The sequence below is a fragment of the Pholcus phalangioides genome, unplaced genomic scaffold (genome assembly GCF_987345545.1).
Source record: "Pholcus phalangioides strain wild (caught in Gottingen) unplaced genomic scaffold, Ppha-v1.0 ptg000022l_1, whole genome shotgun sequence".
Lineage (NCBI taxonomy): Eukaryota > Metazoa > Arthropoda > Arachnida > Araneae > Pholcidae > Pholcus > Pholcus phalangioides.
Window position 1 is genome coordinate 34,551,844 of NW_028301615.1, and position 14,237 is coordinate 34,566,080.

The 14,237-nt window shown below is 41.6% G+C and overlaps 2 protein-coding genes across 3 annotated transcripts in view; one reads left to right on the forward strand and one right to left on the reverse strand.

Moving 5' to 3' along the window:
• On the reverse strand, nucleotides 1-13,941 carry LOC149070244 (intracellular coagulation inhibitor 2-like). The gene is made up of 3 exons (XM_089250135.1): nucleotides 13,802-13,941; nucleotides 6,768-7,458; nucleotides 1-2,885 (listed from the first exon to the last, which is right to left on the reverse strand). The coding sequence occupies exons 2-3, from the start codon at nucleotides 7,437-7,439 to the stop codon at nucleotides 2,349-2,351; spliced, it is 1,209 nt and encodes a 402-aa protein (XP_089106261.1). The 5' UTR covers nucleotides 7,440-7,458; nucleotides 13,802-13,941; the 3' UTR covers nucleotides 1-2,348.
• The window catches only part of LOC149070245 (iripin-3-like), a 17,801-nt gene continuing 13,854 nt past the window's right edge, over nucleotides 10,291-14,237 (forward strand). The window contains exon 1 of one of the 2 annotated variants that reach the window (XM_089250133.1): nucleotides 10,291-10,574. The gene's annotated coding sequence lies outside the window, so the exon portion shown is untranslated. The remainder of the gene's footprint in view (nucleotides 10,575-14,237) is intronic. The other variant, XM_089250132.1, reaches the window with a different exon arrangement.

Consider the following 14,237-nt stretch of genomic DNA (forward strand, 5'->3'; position numbering starts at 1 on the left):
CAAGAATGAATCAATTTAATTAATTTGACACACATAAATTAATTTACATAATATGAGTAATACTGAACGTAATATACAGCAGAGGGAAAGGGCCAAAAATCACTAGGCTATTTCCCCGATAGAGGAAAAACTTGAGCACCTAACTTTGAAGGTTCTTAAAAACTTGTCCGGTTGTTAATAAGGTGGTGTTCGTTAAATTACCATATCTGAATGAGGGAATCAGCCTTACGACAGATTCGTATTCAGATTTTAAAAATACATCTGAAGAACAGAACGCCACCTATCAGCAAACATTTTTTGAACTTTTTCCTGCTATCGAAGAAAAATTTAATTCATAATATTAATTCTGGATGCAATCCGCATACTTGAACGACAGTCCTTTCGATTTTCATGAATAGCTAGTAACTTTTGGCTCACCCTGTACGTATGAAAGCGTATATATACAGTTTGTAATAAATTTTCGAAAAGATAAATAGAAAATTGATAATCTTAGTCCACGCATTCATAAAATACTAATTTTCCTCGTGTAATCGGCATTATCGATAATCGAATTTGGTATCTTGAAGTTTCGATTACGAAAAATAAGTAATCGATTCAATCAATCATCGATGATCGGGACAATATCAAGATTTGAATTTTTTTGATAATCAAGTCTTTTTTTATGTGATGAAGACGTGTTGGAGGGGACTAGAAACTTTTCCTGTATTAACTCCTCCAAAGATAATAATGGCCATCAGAGAAATAGTCTATTTCGTCGTTGGGAGAGATACGGAAAGTTCTGCGAGGTTACTAGTACACTGTGTTGGCGCAGATTTATTGTTGTAAGCATGTCGTTTCCACCGAGTCTTGAGTTTCGTTGTTCACTGGCGATACGAATTCATTTTAAGGAATGCCAAAATGGCCATGAAGACGCCAAACGAGGACAATTTTTCTGCGGAGACGCTAAATTGGTTCCAAACTGGTACCAATAAATAATGAATAGAATCTTCCGATGTCTCCTGACGCGACTTATTTAAGTCAATTATACTTTTTTACAGGACTACAGTGGAACCTCCCCCTAACGGACACTTTTCTGATCCCCGGTCCCGTGGAATAGGTCTTTAATGTATTTCACTCCCCGTTAGCGGACATTCTCGCTAGCGGACAGTAAAACCAAGCAAACTATTTTTTTTTCTAACCGCTAATTTATTAATTTTTGGTCATGAACCGAGGTCAATGATATTCAGCTAAGGTTATGTTTAATTCCCAACTCGTGTTAGTAAATATGATAAATTGTCAATTAATAACTTAATTAACTGAACATAACTATGGTCCAGGATGATGAATTTGAATCGCAATGTTGGTGTTATTTGTTGATACATGTGAAGATAGCCAACATTACAAGACTGATAATGTTATGAATGTTTTCATCTGCTTCACGCTTACGTCAACTTCATTTTTATTGCAAAATATGCGTAGTGCACGCAGGGACGCAACTAGATACTTTGTCATCCGCGGCAAGCCGTCATTTTGACACCCCTTGTAATGCAGAAGAAACAGTTAAAGAGTGAATTCAGCGCCCCCTTCTGGTTCAGCGCCCGGGGCACCTGACTCGCCTGTCCCCCCCCCCCCCCCCCCAGTTGCGGCCCTGAATGCACGTATCACGTGCTGGAAAAAAAATTAATTGGTTTAATGAAGAGAAGAAAGGTTATAATTTTTCACCTATTTATCAGATTTTCTAACTTTATTTTTGGAAATTATGCATAATCACCGGTGGAAATGATAAATGTTGCGAAATTTAAATGAAATTTCTCTATCGAGACGATTGGTGATTATGCTTAACCATTGGTGTATCACTTTCAGAGAGAGAGACAGTGACATACATATTTTGACATTAAAAGGCATAGGAACCAATTGCGACCGAAGCTAAGCGTCATATAAATGTGAAAGGTGTATAAACGAAGTTCCGCTGCATATCGTACCTCCCCGTTTGAAGACAAAATTTTTGGTCCCATGGGTGTCCGTTATCGAGAGGTTCTACGGCATAATCAGGGCCTCAACTAGATGGTCAGCCGGACAAGTACGCATTTTGCCCCCCCCCCCATAATGTTCAAAGAAAGATTAAAGAATGAAATTTGCGCCCCCTCTAGTACGGGACACCAGAACCGCCTGCAACCCCCCCCCCCCGCCCTAGTTGCGGCCCTGTGCATACTCGTCTCCCATACTCATCCGAGGGTATGTCAGATATATCACAAGTCTAGTCTGTCAATGACTTGTATATGAACGAATTCATGAATGGTTTTGGGTACTAGACGAACACACTGTACGGCAGGAAATAAGTAAGAACATAAACTCTATTCGATGCAGGTCTATGGGTCAGTTACTCTGCCAGAAAACAGGACCAATCCGTTCCTCTTGTCGACGATGTAGAACAAGAAGGGATGGTCAGCCACGAAGTCGGTGGTAGGGAACAGCGCAAGCTTAACGATGACGATGGATGTCGCTGCTGCAGCTTCGCTTCCTTCCTCGTTGACGTCGATGACGGCTTTGTGAAGGACGGAAGACACTGCCAAGTTGCCTTCGTCGCTGATTCCGGTGAGATCAGAGGAACTGGTGAATAGTTCCCGGATCCCGAGAGCGACCAGGGAGTCTTTCAATTCTTTCTTGTATTCGAGACTGAATTTCGGGATGCCGACGGTGTCCAACGTCTGGTTCTTGAGCTTGGAGAAGACGTCGCAGAGTTGGGACGAGCTCATCGGTAGGTCGGGGAAGTCTTGGGCACTGCGGGGCAGGGCCACGAGCATGACGATGTCTTCGCCCTTGTAAGGAAGCTCCAGGTACTTGTATCCGGTTTCGCTGTCTTCGTGGTAGGGAAAGCTTTGCTTGGCCAGGTTCATCATTTTCACCTGAAATTTCGAGAAATTTGATATCTTTAATTTACGTGTGGTCATAAATTTATGGGAATCATGCACCGTACATGAATGTAAGTAAATTTTTAAAAATGGACGTTAAAAAATGGGATGATAAGAAAATCATTCCTGTGCGGATGAATTTATGTGATGAGGGGGATTTTGCGAGGGAGGAAAAGGTCGCTTTTTTCTTCTTGGGGAAGGGTGGCATTAAGTTTTTTTTCCGTAAAAATATGCCATAATATCTTGGCCGAAAGGGGGAGAGTTTACACCCCCCCCCCCCCTGCGTCGCCGATGGTGCTAGCAATGCTAGAGACCTGGAGTTTTTTTAGACACCTACACCTCTCTCTCTCTTTCGAGAGTATGAACCTTCGAGTTTTTGTTTCCTACGCCTTGATATTCCTCACAGAGACACCATTAGATTTAATAGAAATAGCAGCGCAAGAGAGCTGTAAGTACATGATCATCAGGACAAACGAACAGCGGGAAGTTATCCACAAGTAAATGACCAAGGTAGCTGTGTTTGGTAGACCAGCATAGGCGGTGACGTGGATGGGGGGGGGGCGGAATGGGTGATCACCATCCCCCTGCCCAAAAAATTTGTATTATACGCATAGGAGGAGGGGGGAAGGTAAAATATCCTCCTTCCCCCCAGTTCGAAAAGCCTGCATCCGCTTATGTAGCTCAGATCGATAAGTTACTCGCCTACCCTATTGTACCAAAGGATGCTCAGAGGTGTCGCGAGTTCGATTCCAGATTTTTCTTGTCATCAACTTTCCTGATACCCGATTACAACAGAAACGGCGGTAAAATGAGCACAGTAAGTTGCCCACAGCGAGGGGTTAGGGCACCACCCTCTCGGCAGATACGTGACAGAAAGTCGATTGCTGCTACTCGGAATCGGCAATAAACTGTCAATCCCGGTGTAATTTTATCACTTTTGTCACGCTACGATCATTTTTCTGCAGAAGAGGAGGACCAATAAAACCGGGACCTACAACTTGTTGTCAATTCCGAACGGTAGCGTTTTGCGTCTTTTTTTTTTTTTTTCGCTGCTGTAGTGCTCGAGTGACGGACTCGTATCGCCCTGAGTTCGGTCAGAGCTTCCTGAACACGGTCCTGAGTTCAAATCCCACTGGCACTATAGTGGTGGTCGACTGAAGTTGGTTTTCTGTGTGTTCCAACTTCAAGGCGCGGATGCGACCCGATCTCTCCGTTAAAAACTTTCGCCACAGAGAGCAGCAGGCCTACAACAGCATAGCTATTCTCAATCATTACACCTCACTCATAGATGGCAGCACGGAAAATTCAAAACACGGCATCAGATACACATTCAGACTGTTAGGTTCTTACACACACACACTTCCTGCACAACTCATTCGGTAGTAAATTGCCCATGGAATAGACCGGAGTCGTGCCCCGTTTGAATGAGTGCGTGAGAGAGAGAACTCGCGGCCCCAAAACATTCTTTGGTACTTTAGGTGAGTAACTTATCGGCACATTGCACCTCATCCATATTCCTCTATGGAATTTCTAACTCTTGTTGGAATGTGCTTATATACGTGTTGTGAACTTGACGTGAAGTTTGTTTCTTGTAAATGCTTGTTATGTATTGAAATAGTGGTGTCACCTATCTTCTGAATTCGGAAGCAGGCAACTTGGCTAGGTAAGTTTTGCTTCTCGAGTCATGCACGAATTTTTGAATGTTATAGGCTTCATTGTGCTCTCAGTGGAAAGAATTTTTTTGACGGGGAGATCGGCTCGCATTCGTATCTCGAAGTTGGAAAACCACAACAAACTAACTTCAGCCGGCACGCAGGTAAACGACTACAGGGCGACTGCAGCTGCAGACAAATGATTGTTTCCGTAACGGGGCTACGGGAAAGGGGGGTGGGTTACATTATCAATATTGCAAGAAATGCCGCTGTGCGATCGTGTGGACAACAGCGTGAGGATATTGGGTTGCAGGATTTATACGGGATGATTATAAAAAAACTATCCCGACATATGGGCCCCTAACTATCATACCATTCACAGAAACTGAATGAAATTTTAGCATAAGGTATTTTGAGGTATGCGCTCAAGAATGATATGGAAAACAACAGTGTCACTCTAACAGTTACGGTTACAGTGAGAAAATTTCGAAAATATCAAATGGCAACACCAAGTTTTTTGTATTGGAATGCGATCTCCATACTGAAAAACACTAAATAGCGTTGGAATGTCACCTGTAGCACGAAAATGCCCGGAGCTAGGCAAGTAAAAAGGACTTTGCCGTGCACCAGAGCATTAATGTTCGTTTCATTCGTCACACCGTTTCTTCGGCTGAGATTACAGCCTGATTAGTCCTCCACAAGGTCATGTGTGAAACACAATAAAATGCTTTATTTTATGCTGCTTCTCTGTCCTTATTGGTTGTCCTCTAGCCTATAGCCTATCTACCGCCGGTGATTTTCATGCTACAGTTGCCGTTCGAACGCTATTTAGGGTTTTTCACAATGGAGATCGAGGCCGGGAGTATCATCTCCGAAACCTAGGCCTCGCCAAAAAATCGGAAAAACCTTCTGCAGTATTTTATCGGAAAGCATACTTTTCTTTTCCTTTTCCTTTCCACAACTTTTCTTCTATCAAAAAAAAAAAAAAACCATCTTCAAAAAAACTTTGAAAAAATTTGTGAAAAAAAAAAAATCGTGATTTTAAACTTTCTCTTCATCTTCTATCTATATTTTCTCGACTTTGAAAAATAACCGTATTAACTCTATCTCTTTTTTCCCACTCCTTGCCACTAATATTTTTTTTTTGTATCCTATGTTTTACTTGCAGATTCCAGCCAATACGGAATCGAGGAGGCGTCTAACCCAATGAGAGACGCCCTGGTCAACATCAAAGCGTTGCCCGACCGGGCTTCTTCACAAGCGAAGCTAATAATAATAATACTAATAACGTAAGGCAGTGGTGGCATTTTACCGGCAAAAAATTCTTTAATTTTAATAATAATAGTCGACAGACCATTGTGACCATTGTTTTTTCAAAAGAGGATTTACTCCCAAACTTTCCCTTCTCATACATGCACTTTCACAACTACACATACATTACTCACTTGTCCTTCTCTTCACCGGGGGTCCCCAAGGGGCCCCAGTCCTTATGTTGGCTAATGGCCCATTTCCATAGGGCCAGTCACCATCGAAAAATTTTGAGTCTGGTCTGGTTCCAATACAAAAAACTTGGTGTTGCCATTTGATATTTTCGAAATTTTCACACTTTCACCGTAACTGTTAGAGTGACACTGTTGTTTTCCATATCATTCTTGAGCGCATACCTCAAAATACCTTATACCAAAATTTCATTCAGTTTCTGTGAATGGTATGATAGTTAGGGGCCCATATGTCGGGATAGTTTTTTTATAATCATCCTGTATATTCCTTCTTGGCCTCTATCGGCATTCAAAATCTTAATATTCACAATTTGTTTTTGAGTGTCTGTAATAATTATGCTTAATTTTCTTTTTGTGCATATTTAAATGAGTAGAATCAGTGGGGCAATTTTTTCAATTTTTTTTCTTTGAAGACGTCACTTTGGACAACACTATCTGTAGCAGAAGGTCTCCGGGCGAAGCTCGTAACGTCACTGGAGAAGGTCGTCTCAACTATAGCCATTGGATATAGCAGGCCGGCACATGTGCGCCATCTTTACCGTTTTTGTAGTATATTCAATGGCTATAGGTGAGATGACCTTCTTCAGTGACGCCATGAGCTTCGTGCGGAGGCTTTCTGTTATAGATGGACCATTTGCCTTGTATTACAAGAGTCATCAGTCTGCGTACAAAGAAAGGTTCATGAACGTGTGTTCAGAGGGAGGAAAAATGTCAAGAGCACTCACCTGTTTTCTTTCATCGGCGCTTTTGTAGAAAATCCTGTCGAAGGTGTCGTCCTTGCTGAACTGAGTCTTCCAGGTTCCCTTGAAATATACGGCATTCAGAAGCACCAGCCGTGTCAGTGGGCTCAGAGGTTCGGAAAGCATCTCTTTTATCTTGTCGTGGGTGCTGTTGGCCACGAATTCATTTATCTCTCTCCTGGCGGCTTCTCCGGCACCAGCGAAGTCCAACTGCTTGACCAGTGCATGGTAGAAAGATTTCAGGTCCTGGACGTACTCTTCCTTCACAGGAAATCCTTTCTGCAAGAAGAGTCCGTTCGCCGTCTCCAGGCTGTAGTCGCCTTTCGCACTGAGATAAGTGTCCAGGAGGGCCTCGAAAGATTGCTGCAGGTCAGACCCAGTGAGTCCGTCTCGTCCCAATTGCAGGGCGTTCTCGATTTCGGCGGCAGTGTTCTCTCTCGCCCCGGTGTACGCCATCGCGATAGCAGTGTACACGCTGAACGGCGATATGAACAGGTTACCTGTCTGGTCCAGTTGCCTGATAAGCTGAAATCCGAAATCGTTTATGTTCGTCGCCAACGGGGTGAATGATGGACACTGGCCAGAGGAATCGACGGGCGATGACACGGTGATTTGTAACAGAACGGATACGACAATCAACACGTTGAGATGCGACATTCTTTTTTTCCAGGTGTGTCTGCAAAGTAAACGAGCGAAGTTTAGTTCTCGGCAAGTGCAAGATCTATATTATACGAATATATTTATATACAGTGAAGTGCCGCGACCATAAGTACGTGTGAGTGGTGCTACGTGCCGCAACGCATACTACGCCAGGAGATTAGGAGGACGTGGGAAGGATGTCAATCCACATGCAAAGACGATCGCGCAGATATCATGACATTTCCTTTCGCGGAAGTAGGATTCCTGTGCTTCTTTCGCTCATTGTCGGTGACAGTGCTATTATCTGATGTGCGCCATCGTCCTCTAGCAAATGACTGTGAATTTTTTTTTTCTTTTTCTGAAGAATACAAGTGGAAACTTGTTTTCTGTTGTTTCACTGTCGATTGAGAAACTAGCAGAATTGACAGCTCGCGAGAAAAACTAATACCGGTTTCCAAATTGCCACACGATTGCTGAATGCATCTTTTGCATAATAAACATAAACCACGTGGGTGTGGAACAAGGAAAACCAGACAAGGATTTGGCATCGGCTTCTAAAATGGCGCGAGGGGTCGATACCAAGATAAAAGACCCTTTAGTCCTTTCATTGTTGTTTTCAACAATCAGTTTTGTTTATCATAACATTCCAACTACGGAAGCAAATCACGGTTGGGGAAAAATGAGCACGACAAAAGTGCACACACAAAAAGATAAAAAGGCAAAATGCTCAAACAAATCAAAATGTCGTAAAGAGCTAAAAAAAAAACAACAAATAGACGAAGTGCACACAAACAAACGGAAAAATAGCAAAAAAAAAGGTCGAATAATACTAAAAAATAGCTGCATAAAAGTAGACAATACTCGAAATGAAGTGAATAATAACCAGTGCAGTGGTTGGTACCCAGTGTCGTAACTAGCCATTCCTATGCCCTGTACAAGAATTTGCATTTATGCCCCTTTTGGCCCATTCTTAGCCCCCCCCCCCCCCTCCAAGTGGGTCCTGTGCGGGCGCACCTGTTGCATCTGCCTAGTTATCGCACTGGTGATACCTTGGCTAGCGAACGTCTCGGCATTACGAATTTTTCTGCTAATGAAGATTTTTTTTTTGTGATTTTTCTGCCTCGGCTAACGAACATTTTCGTTGATATGGACGCATGTGCTAATATAAAACAACCGCACATTCTATGACCAAAAATGGTGGTTTAAGGGACATCTCACCTCTTAAATTGGATACCAAAAGTAATGAGTAATTTCACTCCTACAAAGGTTTTTTTTAAAAGCTGGCTGATGCGAAGATATATTTTGGAAAAAGAGAAAAAATTCAACTGTGTGCCCCTGAGAGGAATCGAACCCGCGTCCTTTCACTTTCCGGGTGAACGCTCTAGACCAGTGGTTCTCAACCGGGGGCCATGGAGGAAAATATCGCAAAAGGGGAGCCGCCATGGCTGCTGATAAGGGGGACATGAAGAGTGACCAAAAAAATTTAATTTCAAACAAAATGCATAGAATATTTTTTTCGCAATTTTTCCCCTATTTAAGTAACATTAACATAAAGATTTGATTGGTTGGCAGGACATTTCAATGCCGAGCATAAATAAGGATCTGAGTAGTTGAAAGATGAAATTTAGCACTTGAAATATCAAAATTTTTAAGAGTTTCACGAAAACAATGATTTTTTTTGCGTGTGTGTAACCAATTTCTCATAAGTAAAGCTCTGATTTTTATGACCTAAAGATGAAACGTCGTTGCTCTGCTGATAAGTTATTCGCAACTACGTTTCTTCTTTAGGTCATAAAAATCAGAGCCCTTGTCATGAGTTTGTCATCAATAATTATAAGGTTTCGAGATGAATGTATATATGCATACAGTGTCACTTTATTGACAGTAACATTTATTTGAAGACAACCAACCAAAAAACAACGTTAAATGCGGATAAAACGGTTTTGTTGGTATCAGAAGAGACGGGGCAACAACTTTGTAATTGGGTTTTTGAGCACACTGTGTCTGTATAAAAAGTTAACATTTTTATTTTAATAACTGCACAACCCCTCGCAACATGAACGACATGTCCGAGTACTACACGTTATTTGGATAATTTTTCTAATTGAAATTATTCCTGTAGTGTGAACGCGGTTTTCCAGTAAAATACCATACGCCTTGTTACCTATGCACCCTGTATATTATATGTAATAGTGTCTGTTGTGTGAAATATTGTGTAAGCCAAACTCACACGTTGCTTTGTTCACCTGAGAGAACGGGGGAGGGGGGGGGGGGTAGGAAATTAATCATGGTCACAAGGGGGCCACAGGAATGAGAAATGATTGAAAGGGGGCCATGGGCAAAAAAAGGTTGAGAACCGCTGCTCTAGACTACAGAGGCAACAATCTCGATCTTCCCTAAGAGCTCGTGTGCACCGAACGGAACAAAAGTGAAAGGACGTGGGTTCGATTCCCCGCAGGAGCAGTTGAAAACAAAAAATTTTCACTTTCCAAAATGCATCTCCGCATCAGCCAGCTGTTAAAAACATTTGTATGTATAATAGAGAGTGACGTCATCCTCGGTTAATTTCACTCCTCTCCAGAATTTTCGTACACTGAAGGGTACCATTATTTTTTTTCATCGGTGAGAAATAACTCTAATAAAAAAAAATTACCTAAAAATTTGAGGAGTATTTTCACTCCTCAACGGAATTCGAAGGAGTAAATTTGAATTTTGATGCGTGAATCACGCATCTGGATGCGCATTTGGCAAACACTGCTTCGGTGTGTATTCTTGTTGTTTTACGAAAGTTAATTTCTCGGAAAAAAAAAGGGAAATATACAAATGGTGGTCATTATTTATCTTCCGTGTCTTCCATCCGCGTGTGTTTGCGTGCATGACGTCACTCTCTCTCTCTGGCAATCGCCGTGTCCGTCCGAGTGAAATACGCTGATAAAATTGCATGCGTATGAGTAATTCTTTCAAGACGAAAAAAAAATACGCTTTTGTGAGGAAACGTTAACCGACCACAAAAACAACAAACACGTTTATTTCCCATGCCCTTCAACATGAAGTGGATCTTCTTCTCGTTCTCTGCGCAAACAACAAGCCGCCGCCAGCATCCATACTAAAAGTGAAAGGATTAGTACGAGCAACGCCCTGAAAACTCGCCAAGTAAGTGGGTCAATTGTGTGTGTGTGTGTGAAATTTTTGTCTAAATTCGCGTGTTATTTGTGATTGTAATCCAAAAAGCTGTATTCGAAAGCCTAGTTTGGTTTCCCCCCACGCCCCGCTCCCTAGGCTGGACAGTGACAGCCGGCCGATGTTGTTTTGTGTGGTTCTCGAAGACAGAGCCGCGAACGCGAGTCGGTTTCTGCTCGAGGTGGTTTTTTGGTTTTTTTAACCCTTTGAGGGGCGGCGGTTTCGTTGCGTAACCACCCGTTCAAAAAAAAAAAACTTTCCTCGGCCGGGTGGTGGTTTAGGGTCGCTTTTTGGTGGTATATAAGGGAATTTTTTTTCCCATTTTTTTACGGATGGTGGATGAGTCTGCCTGAGGGGTTTCATCCAGTGGTTATAGCCAAGACTCATCTCGTGTCACGACCTCTGCCGGGCTGTGGTTTAAGGGTGGTCGATTTGGAGAAATGTGTTTTCTAACATTCAATATACCATGTTGTGCCAGGACAGTGGTTAGTGACCGTTCAAGTATTACGTCAGCATATTTTTAACCATTTTTGAACCCCTCTTGTCAGCAAAAGTTAGCAAAACACTGACCCCCCCCCCCCCCGTCAGCAAAATTTCGCCAGCAGCTTAGAATATTTCATATCTTCAATAGAGGCCCCCCACAAGTTCAGGAATGACAGGGCTCTAACCATACGGCCCGGGACTATTGTCATCATTTTTTGCTTTTTCCACACTATAAGTTAACTATAGAGTTAACTAAGAAGGACCCGTGAAAACTCTGACCACACCCCCCCCCCCCCGCAAAAAAGATCCCAGCGTATAGGCCTTGCAAGAGGATGTTGGGGACCATGGGGACAGCCACGAACCCGACTAGGATTGTGTCAATAACAGCTTTAGGGCGATACTCACTTATATTCAAGTTTTTAACCAATCTATGTTGATCTCTTATCCAAAAATGGTGTGACTACAGTTCAAACCATGTCGATGAATACGGCCCTTAGGCCGGTATTCACCGACATGGTTTAAGCTATAATCACAATTTTTTGATAACAGATCGACACGGATTGGTTAAATTCAGGGTTTTAACCAATCTATGTTGATCTCTTATCCGAAAATTGTAACTACAGATTTAAACCATGTCGGTGAATACGGCCCTTAGCAGACTAAATAAAGAGAGTGGTGATTGTATTACATAGTGCAAAATGAAAAAAGATCTCAGTATCTCATTTTGGGCCATTTCTGGAACAAATGAAACAGTTTTCCATAGAAACCTATGTTTCGGTTAACGAAGATTTCGTTTTACGAATGCGATACCGGAATAAATTATCTTCGTTAGCCGAGGTATCGCTGTATTTTTACCGTTGTATCAGGTTCCGTGGAACACGAAAGAATAAGGACCTCTGTTATAGTCAAAAAACAGTACATGAAATAATTTATGGAAAATTATCTCTATCCGCAATTTTTCCGCAAACATTGAAAATTCCAGTGAGCTTCATTGAGGAAATTGGATATTTTTTCCATGAAAAAGGTCAGGATAGCCAAAGGAATATTCCGTAAAATACCGATCATATAGTTACCGAATACAGTGAAACTTCACTATAAAGATATTCGCTATAGCGATATAAATCCCTCTACAGCGATATCTTTTTAAATCTTGTTTGGAATTGCCTGTAGATTAATGTTAACCTGCATATAGAAATGTCCTCTCCACTTGTTAATACAAGATCCATTCGAAGACTGGCTACTTGTGAAGATGAAGATTACACGGAAGAAAATTCATCACTGCCCCTACGGGGACTCGAACCTGGTCACTCGTCCGGCAAGATAGAGACCGGGGTTCGAGTTCCCGTGGAGCAGTGATGAATTTTCTTCCTCTTCTAATATTCATTTCCACTAATATCCAGTCTATCAATGAATCTTAAAATGTTAAACTACTCTCGATACAACGATATCCTTTACTGCGATAAAAATCCCTCTATAAAGGTATTTTTAAGGAAGTTTTTGAAACCAACACTATATATCTATACACATTCGATTCCCGTTTTAACGAATACCGATATAGCGAAAATCTCGTTCTAATAAACACTTTTCTAATCCGCCAGATAAGCCTTCACAGGGACAATGCAAAGGGGCCGTTCAAGTATTACATAAGCAAATTTTTAGCCATTTTTGACCCCCCCCCCCCTTGTCAGAAAAATTTCGTCATCAGCTCTGCCCCTCTGAATCCATCTCATATTTTCATAAAGGGTGGTTGATGACGTAAGCATTATCCAAACCCCCCCCCCCGTCATCAAAAATCAGCAAATCGGAAACCAACCCCCCCCCCCCCCCATCGATGATGCGGTAATACTTGAACGGCTCCAGAAACCTGGAATTCCTTTAAAACGAAATTTCATTATAGCGAAGTGATTTCTGCGGTCTCTTGAAGTTCGTTATAACGGGATTCAACTGTACATAGAAGAAACGGTACTTTTTTTTTATATTTTGCTAAAAGCCGTCGATATTTTGTACTAAAGGGATCGGCACCGTTACTTTTTCTGTTTTTATGTTCTGTGTAAGACACAAAAGTGCAATGCGATAAACTTCTTAACATGGGCCAATGCATATAAAGCCAATTTTATCAATAAACTAAATCAATTATATAAAATTTTTGCGGCGAATAAATACATAAAAGCGGATTTTCTGGTGGTATTAACAATTCCGACTTCGAGGCGCATCTCCGATGCGAGCCGATCTCCCCGTTAAAAAGTCTCGCCACAGAGAGCAACAGGCCTACAAACAGTACAAATATTCAGTCACTACACATCACTCACTTCACTTCTGAGATATAGATGGCAGTACTGAAAAATCATACAAAACACTAGATACGCACTCAGACTGTTAGGTACACACATAATTCCGGCACAACTCACTAGGTAGTAAATTGCCTATGGCAATAGACCTGAGTTATGCTCGGTTTAAAAAAAAAAAAAAAAATCCGATGCAGAAAAGATGGCAACAGAAGCATAAATTTGATCACACGTAAGAATAAAGTTGACTTTCGATACAGCGATATATTTTTCTTGGTCCACAGAATATCGTTTTATCGAGGTGTTTCACTGTATATAACATTAATTAAAAGTGGGTCCACTGAAATATTCAATTCGTCTCGCGATGAGGAGCTCTGCTTATGCATGAAATAACAAACTAGACTCGTAACAGTATACAGAAACTTTACTTACCAGATACCAAAACGAAAAGATGTAGTTAATATTCAGACGGACTCTCAACTGCCTCAGTCATACACCTGACACTATATATATAGTCAATATCTATAGATCCGTCCATACATAACCGAGGACAAAGGAGAAAAAGAGGGAAGCCATGATGTGTTGCCGCACACCATGTACCTAAATATAATCCTCCGCCGCCTCCACCTTTGCTATCTTCAAAAACTCATCCATTCAATTCAATGCCGGCTTCAAAATAAAAATATTACAAAACATTTGATTTCTGTGAAAAAAAAAAACCGTTTCGATCATCATATTCCTGACCTTTTTCCACTCTTCTATTGCGTTATTACGTGAAAAACGCATCGTTAAAAAAACGTCACGACATTTTTTTCTTCTCTCTCTCTTTCTCTTCTGTGGGCAAATTATTGCAACATGTCATCGCGAT